The sequence below is a fragment of the Lacerta agilis genome, chromosome 1, assembly GCF_009819535.1.
Source record: "Lacerta agilis isolate rLacAgi1 chromosome 1, rLacAgi1.pri, whole genome shotgun sequence".
In the NCBI taxonomy this organism is placed as follows: Eukaryota; Metazoa; Chordata; class Lepidosauria; order Squamata; family Lacertidae; genus Lacerta; species Lacerta agilis.
In genome coordinates this window covers 104,835,446-104,850,915 of record NC_046312.1, presented here as the reverse complement: position 1 = coordinate 104,850,915, position 15,470 = coordinate 104,835,446, and the positions used below count along the sequence as shown (strand labels likewise).

The 15,470-nt window shown below is 51.5% G+C and overlaps 1 protein-coding gene across 2 annotated transcripts; it reads right to left on the bottom strand.

Moving 5' to 3' along the window:
* Positions 1-448: 448 nt before the first annotated feature.
* On the bottom strand, positions 449-12,270 carry TBR1 (T-box brain transcription factor 1). 2 transcript variants are annotated; one of them, XM_033165883.1, is made up of 7 exons: positions 10,981-11,356; positions 9,529-9,683; positions 8,932-9,053; positions 8,099-8,257; positions 6,865-6,926; positions 3,632-3,712; positions 449-1,588 (listed from the first exon to the last, which is right to left on the bottom strand). In XM_033165883.1, exons 1-7 carry the CDS (start codon positions 11,304-11,306, stop codon positions 631-633), a joined length of 1,863 nt encoding a protein of 620 aa, XP_033021774.1. In that variant the 5' UTR covers positions 11,307-11,356; the 3' UTR covers positions 449-630. The 2 variants fall into 2 exon arrangements, with proteins under 2 accessions (XP_033021774.1, XP_033021768.1); XM_033165877.1 differs by lacking the exon at positions 3,632-3,712 and having other exon boundaries at positions 10,981-12,270.
* Between the last annotated feature and the right edge of the window lie 3,200 nt (positions 12,271-15,470).

The following is a 15,470-nucleotide window of genomic DNA, read 5'->3' as shown; positions in this document are numbered from 1 at the left end:
GGATAAAGGTTGGGATCCGCACTCTCAGCCTTTAACCATCTTCACTGCAAGGACCAGGTGAGATGGCTAAAGGGGATCACGATTCTCGTTGCCTTGATCCGAATGGGTTATCCCTTAAGTGGAGTCACTTAATACGGATCAAGGAAACGTCTTACTTCTCCCTGCAGGCGTTTGGAGACCTGGGTACAAACAAAGTGGGAGGGGGGAGAGGTGGGGAGCGTTCCCTATGTTCCCTTTGCTTTTGCCAGGGGCGAAGCGATTAAAATAACCACTTCAGATGGGAAAGAGAGAGGGAGAGAGAAACAACGATTTCTCGTCGCAGGTGCCGATCCCCCCCCCACCCCCCACTGCGAAGCTAAAGTGGGTGTCGCGCGCAGATGTGCCGCTTGCACCCTAACGCGCGTGCGTGAAAGAAAGCGGAAGGGGAGCGAAAGAGAGGGTACTTGACTGCGCGTGCGCAAGGCCCGGAGAAAGAGAGGCGCTCGAATAACGCGCCTAACTAAGCGCCCAGCCTCTCGCGCAGGCGCCGAAGCTTGGCGGGAAAGAATTGGCGGGAAGGGAGAACCGTTGAGGGGAGGGGGAGGGGTATGTATGTGTGGTGGGTGGGAGGGAGGGTAAAGGGCCGCCTCTCTAGCTGTGCGAGTAGAAGCCGTAGTAGCCGATGTCCTTGGCGCAGGTCTTGTCGCAGTCCCTGGGCGCCAGGGCGGGCTCGCTCTTGAGCGGCGAGGAGCTCTCGGAGGCCGGCGTGCCCGCCGGGGAGAGCCGCCGGCGCTTGGCCTGCTCGTAAATCCCAGAGTCGGTCGAGTCGATGGACTTGATGGACGACGGCGTCTCGATCCAGCTCGAGTCGGACAAGTCCTTCGGGGGCTTCGAGTCCTCGGGGGGCTGCCCGGCCGAGGGGGGAGGCGGCGGAGGCGCCACCAAGGGGGAGCGCTCGGGGGGAGCCAGGCTGTCAGGCTCCTCGCCGCCGCCGGCCCCTGTGGGCAAATAGGGGTTTCCCCCTGCGCGGGCGCTGCTCCCTCCGCCGCCGTTGGGCCAGCACGACAAGGCCTTGGCGCAATACTGAGGCGGGCTGCGCGCTCCCCAGCCCGACGGGTCCGGGTAGTAGCTGAGGGGCCGCGCAGTGCAGCCTGCGGCCTGCAGGGGGAGCGCCTTGACTCCGGCCGCCGCGTAGGACAACAGGGTGGCGGCGTTTCCCGCCAAATCGCCCGCCGGGTCGTAGGCCGAGGCTGCCGCTGCGGCGGCGAAGTCCAGCCTGTTGTTGGCGGGTGTGACGAACCAACGCTGAGGGGAGGGAGCGCCCGGCTCCTCGGCTTGCTGAGGAGACAGCAGCCCGTTGGGGTGAGGCACCCCCCGCTCCGGAACTGGCCCTCCGGGGCCCACGCCGGCTCCCGCGCCGGCCCCCGGGTGGTGGTGGTGGTGGTGGTGGAAGCCGCGGGACTTGGCGTAGTTGCTGACGAACTGGTCCTGCAGGAACGAGCCGGCCGCCGCGGCCGCCATGGCATAGCGGGCGCCCGGCACTATCTGCGAGCGAGGGGAGTCGTTGGGCGACGGGGTCAGGCGGTCCATGTCGCAGCCCGTATAGATCCTGAGGGGAAGGAGGAAGGGAGACATGTGGGTGACGGGTCAGTCGGCGGGAGAGAGGACGCAGAGCAACGTGGCCGCCCTTTAACCGCCGCCCTCCCCCAACAAACAACTTCAAGAGAGCCGCTTCAGAGCTCAAATCCTTGCTCAACTCATTGGGCATCACTGTCGTCAGGGGTACCAACTTGAATAAAATATTGAGGGCCCTGCATAATCGATCATGTGAATATGGTGCATGCACACCATTTGAATGGCAATGCCCATCAACTTTGGGGGAGTGGCCCCCTCTTAAAAATGGGGGGGGTGAAGACCCCTCAGCTCCTAGGAGTTGGCTCCTATGCCGGTCTGGCACCTCAGGCCTACCTCACGGGGTTGTGGTGGTTAAAGGGCACCGTCTCTGAAGTCTGAATGATCAGCATTGTATGCATGACTAGTGTTCAACCTATGGGATTCTAGTGTCCCTCCTGTAGCTGGGGAGGCAGCAGACCCACAGGTGTTCCAAGACCCCCAATTCCTATCACTCCCAGCCAGCACTGGTGAAAATGGGGAGGGGGGGTGTCACAGGTTTCAAATCCCTGGATTAAGCTAATCTCGTAAATCAAGTCGTCGAGGCATCTGAGCATGCGTCAAGTTCCTCTGCAGCCACACCACCACTACGCACATAAAGGAGAAGAGCAGCTAGGTGACAACGTGACTTTCCAGGCGGGCTTTGTGCTAGGGTTGCCGCTCTCCTCCCTTTTAACAAGGGGAGGGCAATCAACCTCCGTCCCACAGCAGTAAATGTGGGTAACGCTCATTTCTTCTCATCTGGTTTAAAAAGAAAAATGGCGGGCTGCAGCTCAGGAGCCTCCTTAAATTATAAAAAGTCAAACACAAGACTCTGCTCTAAAAGGAAGAAATTGAGCCAGTTAAGAACCGTTGGGTTCCAAAAAGAAATAAATACAATGGGCAGATCTTGGAATGATTGGGTCCCCACTCCCCAAATTTCCTGTAAATGATGGTTGCGCTGGAGATAATAGGAGGGTCTTGGGAAAGATGGGGGAGTTCACCGCTATAATTCCTAGTGCAGCCTTCCCCAACCTAGGGCTGATGGGAGTTGTAGTCCAAAGCATCTGGAAGAGGCTGTCCTACGCAAATGACCACAAATAAGGGAGAGTAAGACTGCAATGACTTCAGGACCTTGGACAAGGACCTCTCTAGGGCCTCTTGTCTCTAGACTCTTTGACAAATCTAAGGCTCTGAGCGAGGTATCGGCAGAACAAAACACGTGTCCTTGGGAATCGAGACCAGAGATTAAACCTCAGGAGGCATCCAGGGGCAGTAGTTCTATAACCATTCGCCTGGGGTAGAGCTGGATTCTTGGGAGGTCCAGGAGGAGGAATCCACTATACGAGCTCTAAGAAAGCACCTGGTTTTCTATTCTATTATAGTCATAATACAGGAGGATCCATGAAATGAACAATCCAAAAACCTTTGATTCGAGAACCTGAAGCTGCAGTCACGGGTACTAGAGAAACAAGTCCTCATTGACCTCAACGGGAGTTAGTTCTGGGGATTGCAGTAAGCAACAGCTGGACAGATGAGCCCAGGAAGAGTCAGTGCTAAAAACTGCAGGGTCAGAAGGGACTAGGTAAGTGACGTGACCAGATTACTCTTAAGGGGTAATCTTAAGAGCTACAAGCTTCAAATCACGATAGGCAATTATTATTTTTTACTGCAAAACACCACAATTTTACACAGTGCAAGGAATCTCCCTTTCCAGAAAATGGTATTTCAGGACGTCCCTTGATCTTAATCCAGCAACTTCACTGGACAGTCAAATGCTTGGGAGAGGGGATCCAGTGGGGTTATTTCGCGGAGAGAAACTAGCACAAGGGAAGTCTACATTTCTGCCCCGTGGATCCAAGAAACTAAACAAAACCCAAGGCACCCAGAACCCTTAAAGTAACCTGGAACCACCCCAAGAAAAGGCAGCATTCCTAACCCCTTAAATCAATGGAGCCCCGTTGATAACGAGAAGCCTAGAGCTTCAGACAAGGCAGCGCACCTGGAGATCCAGAGAGGAAGAGGATCGCTGCCTGGCTTGGAGCCCAGAATCCAATCAACTGAGTCCTCGTCTGCTTGATAACTAACCCAGACAAGGAAACATTGGATTATGTCAGATTCACTAAAGTATACGTACGACTTTTGTTTTAAAAGGCGTCTTTTTTTTTAAGAGGGCGGGTGGGGTGGGGAGAACTAGACTGGGCTTTTTTCCCCCTGGCCAGATTTATTTATTACCATAAAAACGAGAAAGGAAACCAACAGCGTGCAAAAGGTTAAGACCGGTTTTCCATTTTATTTTAAACAAGGCACCCCACCCGTCCTGCAAGAATAAGCCTGCCAGTGGGTTAAATCGACGCAGGCCCAAATACACGCAACAGGTACTCCGGGGCCATTTGTAGCAAACAGCAGGCGAGGCAGCCTCTGAGCGGTTCCCTGAATAGGCTGCTTAACGAGCTAAGCGCCAGCGGCTGTGCGAGCAGAGACCAGCCAGGCGGTGTTCAATTGCAACCGCTCCGATCATCTGAGGGCATCTGAGGGGGCAGGCACACGATCACACCCTTTTATTCTCTTCCCGAGGTTGCTAATAAGAAACGGTGGATCGCCGCGCAACGGAAAACGAGATCTATAGCGCAGGAAGCCAGCAAGAACCGAGTTCCGCACGCTGCTGTTGCGCCTATATGATGGCTTTGTGCACGACTCTGTCGCCGTAATTGAGGGAAGGGTCCGCACTGATTAACTCTTGCTAACTTGCCACCTGTTTCTTTGGATGACCTTGCGGTCGAGGCTGTTTACATTAGGCATGGATTTAAATCTCTAGGAACTTTCGAAATAAATCCTGCATTGTAAGCTGGAGGAGAGGAGAGAGCGGGGGTGGTTGGACCGTGTTAAGGGATAGTTGTCCCCTGCCGCTGCGGAAAATTGCTATTGCACGCCTGGAAAAGGGGGAAATAAAGCCTTTAATGGCAAATACGCTTCACCATATGTAAGGAACTATTTGCACATTCTAGGTCAGATTTGGGCTTTAGGGAACTTCCTGCTCCGCCCAGAAAGGAGTGACGGAGCATCTGTTTCCAACAAATTTCAGGACCTTGGAGAGTGACTTCAGTGTTGCTTGCACTATGCTAGCCACCCCATTGGCTTTACCCATCCGGATTTGCACTCCCTCTCGAAAGCTGTTTGGATTGCGAACTAAAAAGGTTGCTTCTAAATCGCCACTGAAGGAGGACGAAGAAGCCGAGGAAAGGGTCCCTTCAGACCCCAGGCAAGGCACATTTCTCCAACACATGTCTGGAAAGCTGGGTAAACCTTTCCAAAAGCCAGGCCCAAGGAACACAGGCAGGGTCAGCATACTTTCCCCCCCTCTACAGCCCTGAGGACCTTGGGGCCACCTGGTGACTAGCTTCCATCATCCTGCCATCCTCTGCACGTTTACCTGGGAGAAACCCCACTGCGCACAGCGGGAATTACTCCCGAGTAATGCACGCGCGCGCACACACGGGGCTGCGCTGCTGGCCTTACGGGGTCCTCTTGGGTCTCCAGCATCAGCCCCAGACGGCCTTCTCCCAGCACAGATGGTGCTTTTGCTTTCCCAAAGGTCTAAGACTTGCAATGGCAGCCCCTCTCGCAACATTGCCCCCTTTACCAACACCAGTCCACAGAACTGCGTGTTGTTGGTGTCTTCCCGACAGAGGAAGAAGGTCGAGGATGAGTCAGGATCTTGAGGAAGGGAGGGTGCTGTTTTTGGAGAGGGGAGGAGGATCAGACAGCTGTGGTGTTGCGGAGGGGGTCACAGGAAGCAGCAAAGAGTCAGGTTGTTTCTTTCTAAAATCGATTTCGCTGATGCGAAGCCTAGAGGTGAAATCACCGACAGCTTTGCGAAAAGTCTAAAAAAGCACATCTCACAATTTGCGGCAAAACTCGGGATAATTGGTGGCTCTAGGAACAGAGACAAGCAAACATCAGCCGAAGGTCTTCTCCCGGGGGCAGCCTTTGTCCCTGTGGGAACAGGCGAACTCTAAAGCTATTCTTCAGGGCCGCCGGCTGAGAAATTCTGGGTAACTCGAAAACCTGGCTAAGCGCACCACCTATTTTGTAGCTATTTCTTCTATCGCGTTTGTTAACACTCCTTTTCCTTTGACTTGTAGTTAGGTGGGGGTGGGGGGAGTAGGGACCGTCTTACTTGGCAAACTTCTGATTAGATAAATTACAGTACTGGGTCCGCCGAACTTTCCTTTTGTTTGGAAATGAATACGTCGCACACCTGATCAATTTATCTGTACAAGGGGCAGTCCGCTATCAGCCGAATCTCAAAGCAATTACTACAGTCAGCTGTTTTAGACAGCAAAATCCGAGGCATGTCAGAGGATGGGGGTGTTGTTGTTTTAAAGACAGGTGATAACTTTTCGGGTTTTAAAAGCTCGCCTGCAAGCGCGTTTACTTCGATTCTAAGTAAGTCCCATTTGATTGCCTTGAATAGGACTTATTCTCTAGAAAGGAAGCTTGCGATCACTGCATTTGGCTCAAGTCAAACTTTAGGATCACTCAGAGCCAGTGAATTCCCTAAGTTCGCCGGGCCCCCTCTCGTGATCTCCTTTGCCTAACCTGCCTCACAAGGTTGTTGTGTGATTGGAGGAAGAGCGGGATACGAAGGTGGTTAGGTCAATATTTATTTCTAACACAAAGCACTCGGGTTCGTTTAAAGAGCCATTTCTTCGCACAAGTAACCTGCCCCTTCTTTCACAAGTCTTGTGTCAATAGGCACAGCGCACCCTCCTGCGGGTAAACCCACAGAACTGAAGTCACGCCTCCAAAAGTGCAACTGTTACAACTGGGAATCGGGTAAGCAAAGGAGATGAGCCTGCAATCCCTACTCCTCCCCCGCCCCCTTCTTCATGCACCAAAATATGAGCTGGACGACCAAACTGCGTGTGCCCACCTGCGCGCACTTCTGGGAGCATCATTCGCACGACCTACTCTGCCAGCGCCTGCTAGGGGTGCGGAAGACTCCCAAATTCCTAGTTATATAGCAGCTACGCCGAAGGGGGTAGGGGAGAGAAACTGAGTACATTCCAGGAGCCCAGGGTTAGTTCCTCTTTGGGGAAGCCGGAAAAAGGCAACGAACATTTAACTGAGTCATTCTTTTCAAGGGAGGTGAGGAAGGCTACCCCGATCTAAACATTTCCCCACTACTAGCCAGCAGAGAATAAAGAAGACTCAAGTCCACAGTTGACTTACGTGTCATAGTTATCTCGGAAGCCTTTTGCAAAAGGGTTGTGATCTATTTTCAGCTGCGTGATCTGTGGAGGCGAAGGAAAGCAAAGAGTCAGGGGTGCTTCCTGGGATAGCACATTTCATACTTGAGGACTATTACTAATAATAAAAATAAAACCCACCCAACACCACCATCATTTATAGCGGGGATTCTGTTGTTTCATTTTGGGATTGCCACGCTAACAGGAACGGGAATAATAGTCATAGCAATGGTAATAATATAGTATCAGCAGCACTAAAGAACACGCCAACCCGCGTACATGTCCTCCCACCGATGAATTTCATTACCCCGATAGGCTAAAATGTTCTAAATTAACTTTCAAATGCAGTTATTTTTGCAACTCAGCCTAGAAACGCTACACTTCCCTTTTTTTCAACCAACCGGTGTGGTCCGCCGTTCAAACGACTTATCTTCGCGCGCGGATCGGGGCTCCCTCACTTCAGCAAGTGCCCCGCTGAACTCAGGGAGACCGACTTCCCAGTAAACTCGGCTCAGGATCCGGCTGCAAAGGCAGCTCACTTCGAGCCACGTGCTTTATTTACAGCGCCAGGACCCAACAGACTGGCACGAGATGTAGATGAAAACAAAAACCCGAGCCATTCAAGCAGAGCTGGTGGACACGGGAACAGCGGCCTGCTAGCAGCGTCTACTCAGAAGCAAGTTCCATTGAGTACAATGGGGCTTCATCCCAGGGAAGTGGGGGTTGGACTGCAGCCTAAAGAAAGCTGTTCACTAAAGCGCTCCAGCAATAGGACACCTACCGCTTTCTCTTACGCATACAGACACGGGCAAAGCCAGTTCAAATGTGTGTTTGTGTCTTAAAACTGTACATACAAGAACTGCCATAATACTTATCAAGTAGCCAATGCAGGGTGACAAACGCTGAAAGCTGTTTTTGGTCTCCTGAAGCTGGTGTTTGTTTTACTTCTTTGGAACATCTAATTATTCTCCCTACTTTGGGAGGGGGGAAGATTTTTAGCATTTTAAAATTATATATTAAAATCGCGGAACTGGCTGCCCTGCGATCCCTGAAGATGGTCTTCAGAGTTAGGGACACAATATCCGAGCTCAGCTAAAGAGAACCCACGCCACCACTTCGCCCTCCGAGATCCCTGTCTTCCTGCCAACCCCTCCGCCGCGGGCCTCTGTCCCGAATTCAGAGCGGGATTCGGAGCTAACAGACAAAAAGCTCTTTACATCGGTGTTCTGGTAGGCGGTGACGGCGATAAACTGCGTCTCCGGGAAGGTGAAGGTTTGCACCCTGCCGGGCTGGCTGGTATCCTCCGTGCCGTCCTCGTTCACCTCCACCACGTGCAAGCGGGGCTGGTACTTGTGGAGGGATTGCAAGACCACCATCTGCAGGCGGAGAGAGAGAAAGGGTGGGTGCGGGAGACAAGAGGTTGACCGCGGTTTTTTTTAAAGGGAAATAAGAGGAACAAGAAAGGGGAAGCAAGTTCCACCTGGGATCGATAACCTTGTTACAGCATCTGGGAGCCAGCAGTGTAGGGGTCAGCTTTGATCCGAAATCTTTCTTTCCCGCTCCCCGCCCCCCCCCCCAATCGCACTAGTAATTTCGCGCACCTACCCAGCTCACCTTCGGAGATCCACCGCGGATTCCTTCGCCTTTCCCAATACCCTTCTTTGTTCTCCCTGATCCCGCCTATTTGCCTTTTCTTTTCCCTCGCGGTGGCTCGGTGGATCCGCTCAGTTCTTTTGAAACTGAAACCAGATCAGCTCTTACTCGGCTTCTGTTACAAAAGGGGGGAAATTGAGCGAAGGTGCGGGGATGCTATGATCCGCCGCCCTTAAGGTGTGGGTGAGGTGGCTCAATTGGAAAGCGAATGAAGGTGGTGGTGGGGATCCCTTAGGGTCCACAAGAGAGAAGTCGATCGGGTTTTAAGGCAGTCCCAAGTCAGAGCTGCAGATCGGCATGGGGCGAGGTTGCAAAGGGATAAAAGAAATCAAAGTCCCTCTTTCCTCCTCCTCCACCTCCTCCTCCTTTTCTCTGGCTCTCGGGCGCAACAACTGACCTGCCCGTTGTTATTGGAGGCGCCTTTATTGTTAGTCAATTTCAGCTTCCCGAAGGAGATTTCCTGGCGCATCCAGTGGGCTCCTGTGTTGGGGGAGTCTGGGTGCATATAAACTCGATTTCCTGAAGGCAGGCAGAAGGGACACGTTTGAAAACAAAACAACAAGAGAGAGAGACCACTTTGGAAAGCAAGACACGAGGTGCGCCTCTTTCCTGCGCCCCCTCCCCAAGCCCTTCACAGATGGCTTCATTGAATTCCCCAGTGTAAATTGACAGCGCTCAGGAGCCGCGGCGACTCCCCTTCGCTTCGTCTTTATTTGATTTTAAAAATCTCAACGCGGGGAAGGATTAAAATAGCCATTCTACACACACACACACACACACACACACACAGCAATAAATCCACTCTGTCTTTCCTCATCAGGCTTTCCAGGTCCCCCACCCCACCCGCCCTCCTTGGCGTCGCTTCCTTGGTCTAAGACAGTCCAGCCAGGCTCCAATTAAGCCTTCTCACCTAAGCGACGTGCGCGCGTGTGGATGCGGAGAGGGAGAAGAGAGAGACGGGGGGAGCGAACGTGTTAATTGGGGAAGGACTCGCCTTGTACATTGGTGTCCGCTTTGCCGCAAGGCACCCATTTGCCGCCTTGAAATCTCCAGTGGTTTGGATCGGCCAGGATGACATCCACAAAAATATTGTAGTGAGCCGTGGGATCCAGACCAGATATGTTAAAACTTAAGAAAGGGAACATTCGCCTGTTTGGAAGGGGGGGGGGAGAAAGAGATTTTACATGGAGGAAAAATAATCACAATAACAATATTTAAAAAATACATTTGGATGCCCTAGCACGCACCACATCTCTCACTAGATTTCTTCTAAGCCAGGGTCGATCTTGCTCTCCGCTTTAGGGAGTTGCAGACTGTAGTTTCGTCAGAGTACCTAAACGGACCTCATCGGACCGGGACTGAACCTCAGTTTTAAATGAGCACATTTATCATCTTTTCTGTCTCCCTCTCTCGGATCGTGCGCCCAAGGCAATAACAGCTTCCTGCGTATTTCTCCTTAAGGCACAAGGCTAAATAAAGCGCACACTTCCAAGTAAAGCCGCCTGAAATGGACGAGATCTCCTTCCGAGGAAACAGGGTTGCCACCAGGCAGTCAGACTCTGGTCCGAACCGCGATGGCTTGAATTATTATTAGCTACCCTTGTTTCGAAATAGATTTGCTCGGAAACAAATCCCGGTGATTTCAGTGGAGCTTACTTTCAGGCCGTGCTGTTTCTGATCCGGGCGGAGCGCGGAGAAACTATGCAACCGGTCGAGAGCAATCCGGGTTGCAAAATGTCCTGCTCCGGTCCTAAACTGCTGGCAACCGGGCTCCCGCACTACCTAAGGCACAAGCCGCTCTCTGGCACCAGCCGCTTCTCGGGTCGCCAGAGGAAAGCGAGGAAACTAGCGGCAGCGGAGCGCAGCATCCGCTAAAAAAATGAAGTAGAAAATAATAATAATAATAATAATAATAATAATAATAATAATAATAATAATAATAATAATAATAATAGATTTTGTAGCGAGGGAGGAAACAATTGAGGTTTGCACGATAAAAGGAGCGTACTAAAATAAGCGCTCCGAAGAAAAGGAAAAAAAGAAAGAAACATGGCACTTCTTTTTTGTTTTCGGCCTCTTAAAAAGAAAAAAAAGCTGCTAGTGTGAATTCCTCGACGAGTTCCCGGTATTCGGTGCGTTCTCCAAAAGGAAAGAAAAATGGAGAAGGGGTGTGCGTAAAGAAGAACAAAAGTTTTGAGCAAACCCCAAAGAAGGAAGGAAAGTCGGTTGGAGCGAAGGAAGCTCTTCCAGAGGAAATGTTCTTGGAGTTCGAAGGGGCTGGTTTTTGTTTTTGTTTCTTTCTCTCTTTTTTTGGCTTTGCGTCTTTTATTCCACCTTCCACCCTCCATGCCGCCTTTGCTTTGCGCCTCGCTGGCATTTCTTCCCCGCCCTGGCCACCCCATCCCGCCGCTCCCGCTCTCCTCCGGGCGCTGCCGCCGCCGCTTACCTGCCTTGCTTGGTTATGATCATCTCGGTCTGGTGCCGGTGGAACTTCAGCCAGAGCGGCCTGTTGCATAGGTAGACCTGCGCCTTTCCCGGGACAAGCCCGGCTTGCGCCGAAGGGAACTGATAGAAGGGAGAGCCCTGGTACGAGGGGCCGTACTGCTGTGGGTAAGGGTAGCCGGCGGCCGGGTAGCCCTGCGGGGCCGAGTTGGACAGCAGGCTGTTGTAGGCTCCGTTGGCGATGACCGGGTGGTGCGCCATGTATCGGCTGGGGCTGGCGATGGAGAAGGCTGCCGCGTGCGGGTTGTGCTGGCCCGGGTAGGGGAACATGCTGGCGGCCGTCGGGGGAGCCGACGCGGCGGCCGGAGGCGCGCTGGACGCAGCTGCGGCCGCGGGCGACGAGAGCAGGTAGCGATCGGCCGCGGCCGCCGCTGCCGCTGCTGCTGCTGCTGCTGCCGCTGCCGCAGCCGCGGCCGCTCCATCGAAGGAGGGGCGCAACTGCTCCGCGGCGCCGCCGCCGCCGTCCAAGACGACGGGCGAGAGTTTGGCGCGCTGCTGCTGCTGCGGAGGCTGAGGCTGCTGTGGCGGTGGCTGCTGTTGCGCGTCCCCTGGCGGGTCTTTGGAGTCAGAGAAATTGTCTGCCTCGGCCTGATTCGTCATCCCCCCCCTGGCGAGTTTTTTCAGAGGTGAACTCCTCTCCAGGTTGTCAGCGCTCGACGACAGGATGGCGGCGGCGGGATGGTGGTGGTGCGGATGGTGATGGTGAGGATGCTCGTGCAAGGCAAGCTCGGATCCGCCCGACGCGTAAGCGCCGCCGCCGCCGCTCACATGGAGAAATTTCTTGGAGAGCATCATCGACGGAGGCGACAGACAATGCTCCAGCTGCATCGCTCCAGACCCAGCCCGCGCTCTCGTTTTGCCTGCCCGCCTCCCCCCCCCAACCAAACAAGCCCTGGCGGTGGTGCTTGGATTTTTTCTTTGCTTTCTTAAGGCCACCACCGCCGGGCCCTCATCATGGGACCCCTCCTCGGCGAGGTATCCAGAGACGCTTCTCCCACCACCCAAGGCTGGTCCCAAACTGAAGCCACGATTGCAGTCTCTTTTCTCGGGCCCCCCACCACCACCACGCTCCCTCCTTCTTCTCCTTCTCCTTCTCCTTCTCCCGGATTTCTCCCCGGGAGGAGAGATTGGCCAATTGACACCGCGCAGCAATCAGCCAAGCCACACTTTTGATCTCCCTGCTTGCGGAGCGCATGAAACGGCTCCTACCATTGGTTCACCGCTGACTGTAATTTAATTAGATAGACATTAATTAGGATAATCACCTGGCTCCCGGTCGCGACGAGCAAGGCAAATGGATGGAGAGAGACTTAAAAAATAAAAATAAAATAAATATTATTAATATGATTGCGGGGGTGGAAATGGGATAGGAAGGCTGTGGTGAGAGGTTGCTGGTGTTTGTCATAACTGTGTGACCTTTTTTTGGGGGGGAAGACACTCAGGAGCACCTGGAGGAGGAGGAGGAGGAGGAGGAGGAGGAGGAGGAGGAGAGAGAGAGCGAGAATGAATTTGGGCTTTAGGATAAGTCCCCACCTGACGCCATACAGGTCAGGGGTCCAAGCGCCCACCCGCGATGTCCTGAGTCCTAACCATGTGTTTCCACCGCAAGTTTCGGCTCCCTTTTTTGGCATCGGAAGCAGGCGACCCTGAGCCCAGAACCTAGGATGAGACTGGACAGAGGCCCCACCTCTTCAGGTGAAGCGATTGGACGGGTCACCCTCCACTATTAACACGAATTGACTACAGGAGAAAAGCGCCGCTGCCGGCCACTCAAATATAATACGCAATGATCTCAGGACGCGTCAGGGTCAGCTTCATCCCGGACTGCTATCGTGGAAATAACAACAACAACAACAATTTCCCCCTCCCTGCCCATCCCGTGTCCAAAACATACACCAGCTCTCAGCATAGAAAAGTAACTACAACCCTATGGGGTAGAAAGGGAACGGGGGAAAACAACACCCCTTGTCTTTTTCTCCATCCATATTCGCCCAAGGTATTATTTCCTTTCAGTTTTGAAATAATCATAAGCTTGAAGTGCCTTAATGTATTTGCCTTGATGTTTACGGGCTCTTTGGTAAATAAATATTTTATCTGCACGCAGTGCATGCGGGGGAGATTATCAGAGACAAGCCGCGCACGAGGCATCCATCTCCAGTCAGAGCGACATTCTCTAAAGCCCCCACCTCAATCTCTCTCTTCCCTGCACCGTCGCTTTCTTCAGGCTTGTGTTCCTTCGGTGTTTTTGAATATTTTTCTTTCACACGGAGCTCTCTCCTGTGATAATAAGACGGTTGTCACAAGTAATTACCTGGATTTCGTAGGAATAAATTAACATGCTGCTAGAATCAGAGGAAAGATGTTCTAAAACACACTTTTTTATTTAAAGAGAGAGAGAGAGAGACGGATTTTAAAAATCCAGGCTTAGTTAAACACACTGAAGGCCATTGGTTTCAACAGGAGAGGTGTGCCTTTCAATCAATGCACCGCGATCCTGCTTCTTGCAGCTCAAGGGTAAATCCCCAGACCAGAATTAGGTTAGATACCAGCTTGAAAATGGATGTCACTAATTAAATGGAAAACACAGCAAATAATTTTTAAATGTAGATTTAAGGGGATAATATGCCACTGAAGCAAAGTAAGAGCTGCCTAGCAGGGGGTTGGGCTAGATGACAGTCGTGGTCCCATCAAACCTTACAATTCTTTAATTCTAAAGGGAGTAACACACTCCTTAGACAGGGTGCGAAGAAATAACTTTCTTCAATAGCACAGCACATCTACAGTGTTACGCTTTGGACAGTCCCTGATTGGCTCGCCATCCCACCAATCGCAGGACAGCAGTCTGGGAGGAATGAAGACCGGACCATATTTTATATGTGATCAGCTTCCTCTATTCCCATTTTAAAAGCTGAAACCCACTGCAGGCAAAGCTCAGCACCTTGGTTCTTCCCAGAAACATCTTTTTCTCCTCCTTTTTTCAAGCATCCAAGTCCGAATAAGACTGGTGTAACTGGGAAGGAGAAGGGGACGACAAAGGATGAGATGGTTGGACAGTATTCTCGAAGCTACTAACATGAGTTTGGCCAAACTGCGGGAGGCAGTGAAGGATAGGCGTGCCTGGCGTGCTCTGGTCCATGGGGTCACGAAGAGTCGGACACGACTGAACGACTGAACAACAACAACAACAAACTGGGAAGCTGGCATTCCGCATGGTGACCTGACATTAATTCCAACCACATCTGTATTATTTAACTATATTGTCCCTCTGAATTTCGAAACGGTTCAAGTTTTATTTTTAGCCCCTCTCCCAAAATCTGGAAGTTCGGCTCAGCAGGTTCCAACACAGAGAAAAATCTGCAGAGAAAAATGTTGGAGGACAGTCATTAAAATATACCAGTCCTGCTATAATAGAAATGTTGAGGTTCAAAGTCCTTAAGGCTGTGTGTGTGCATCCTTTAAATTTCCTAGCTGATCTTACTCTATATGCAATTTAATTCCACACCACCATAACTTGTTTGGAGAGACTAAATGTGGGGCAGGTGGTGGTGGGAAGAGAGAACCTTAACACTTTAGAGTACAATGGAGTCCTTAGGTTAGGCAGAAGGCTTTTAAAAACTGGTTGTCCAATCAATTCCATTAACTAAAACATAAAAATCCCAGTACACATAAACTTGAGGCATCCATCCTCTTGCAATGTATGCATTAAGAAAAGAGTAGCCATGGGCTTATCTGCCCTTTACAGAGACTAGTATCCAAAGGGTACAAGCCAGGCGAGAAAGGTGGTAATTTCAGTTCCCCAAAACATCCTGAGCTGTATCCCATTAAGGTCTCCTTGGAGTAGACCCATTGAAATCAATGGCCCTAAGTCATGTCTGATGGTGTGAGTGGCTCCACTCTATGATTATCACTTAATGCAACCTTCTGTTGTGGCCCTTTAATGTAATTTAAAAAAACAAGTTTCAATGAGAAATTCCAGCATGATGCTGCTAAGTTGCCATTCATTAGTACATTCCCTGAGGGGCAGTCCTGTTAGTTTGTTTCAGCAAAAGCTGATGCCCCAATAGAGTTGTGTTAGCCTTTAAGGTGCCGCAAGTATCTTACTGCATAGCAGAAATTTATTGTGTGGAACTTCCAACACTACAGTGCTTAGCTGGTTATCTCAGTACAGAAAACCATTTAAAATATAAGGGAAGAACTCTCTCACACTGCACAGGACAGGGATAAACATGCCTTAACACAGATCTCTGCCTCACATATATATCCGAGGCTGCTCATGCTGTATATTTTTCAGCTAAGAACATTTACCTGCATTTTATCATTTCCACTAAGGAAAATGCAAGTTTGAGACATATGAAGAGTCTTGCTTGAGAGGCCATCATGAAGATTCTCCTTGGACAACAGTCAAGCAGCAAATGGCCACATTCATTGTCCAAT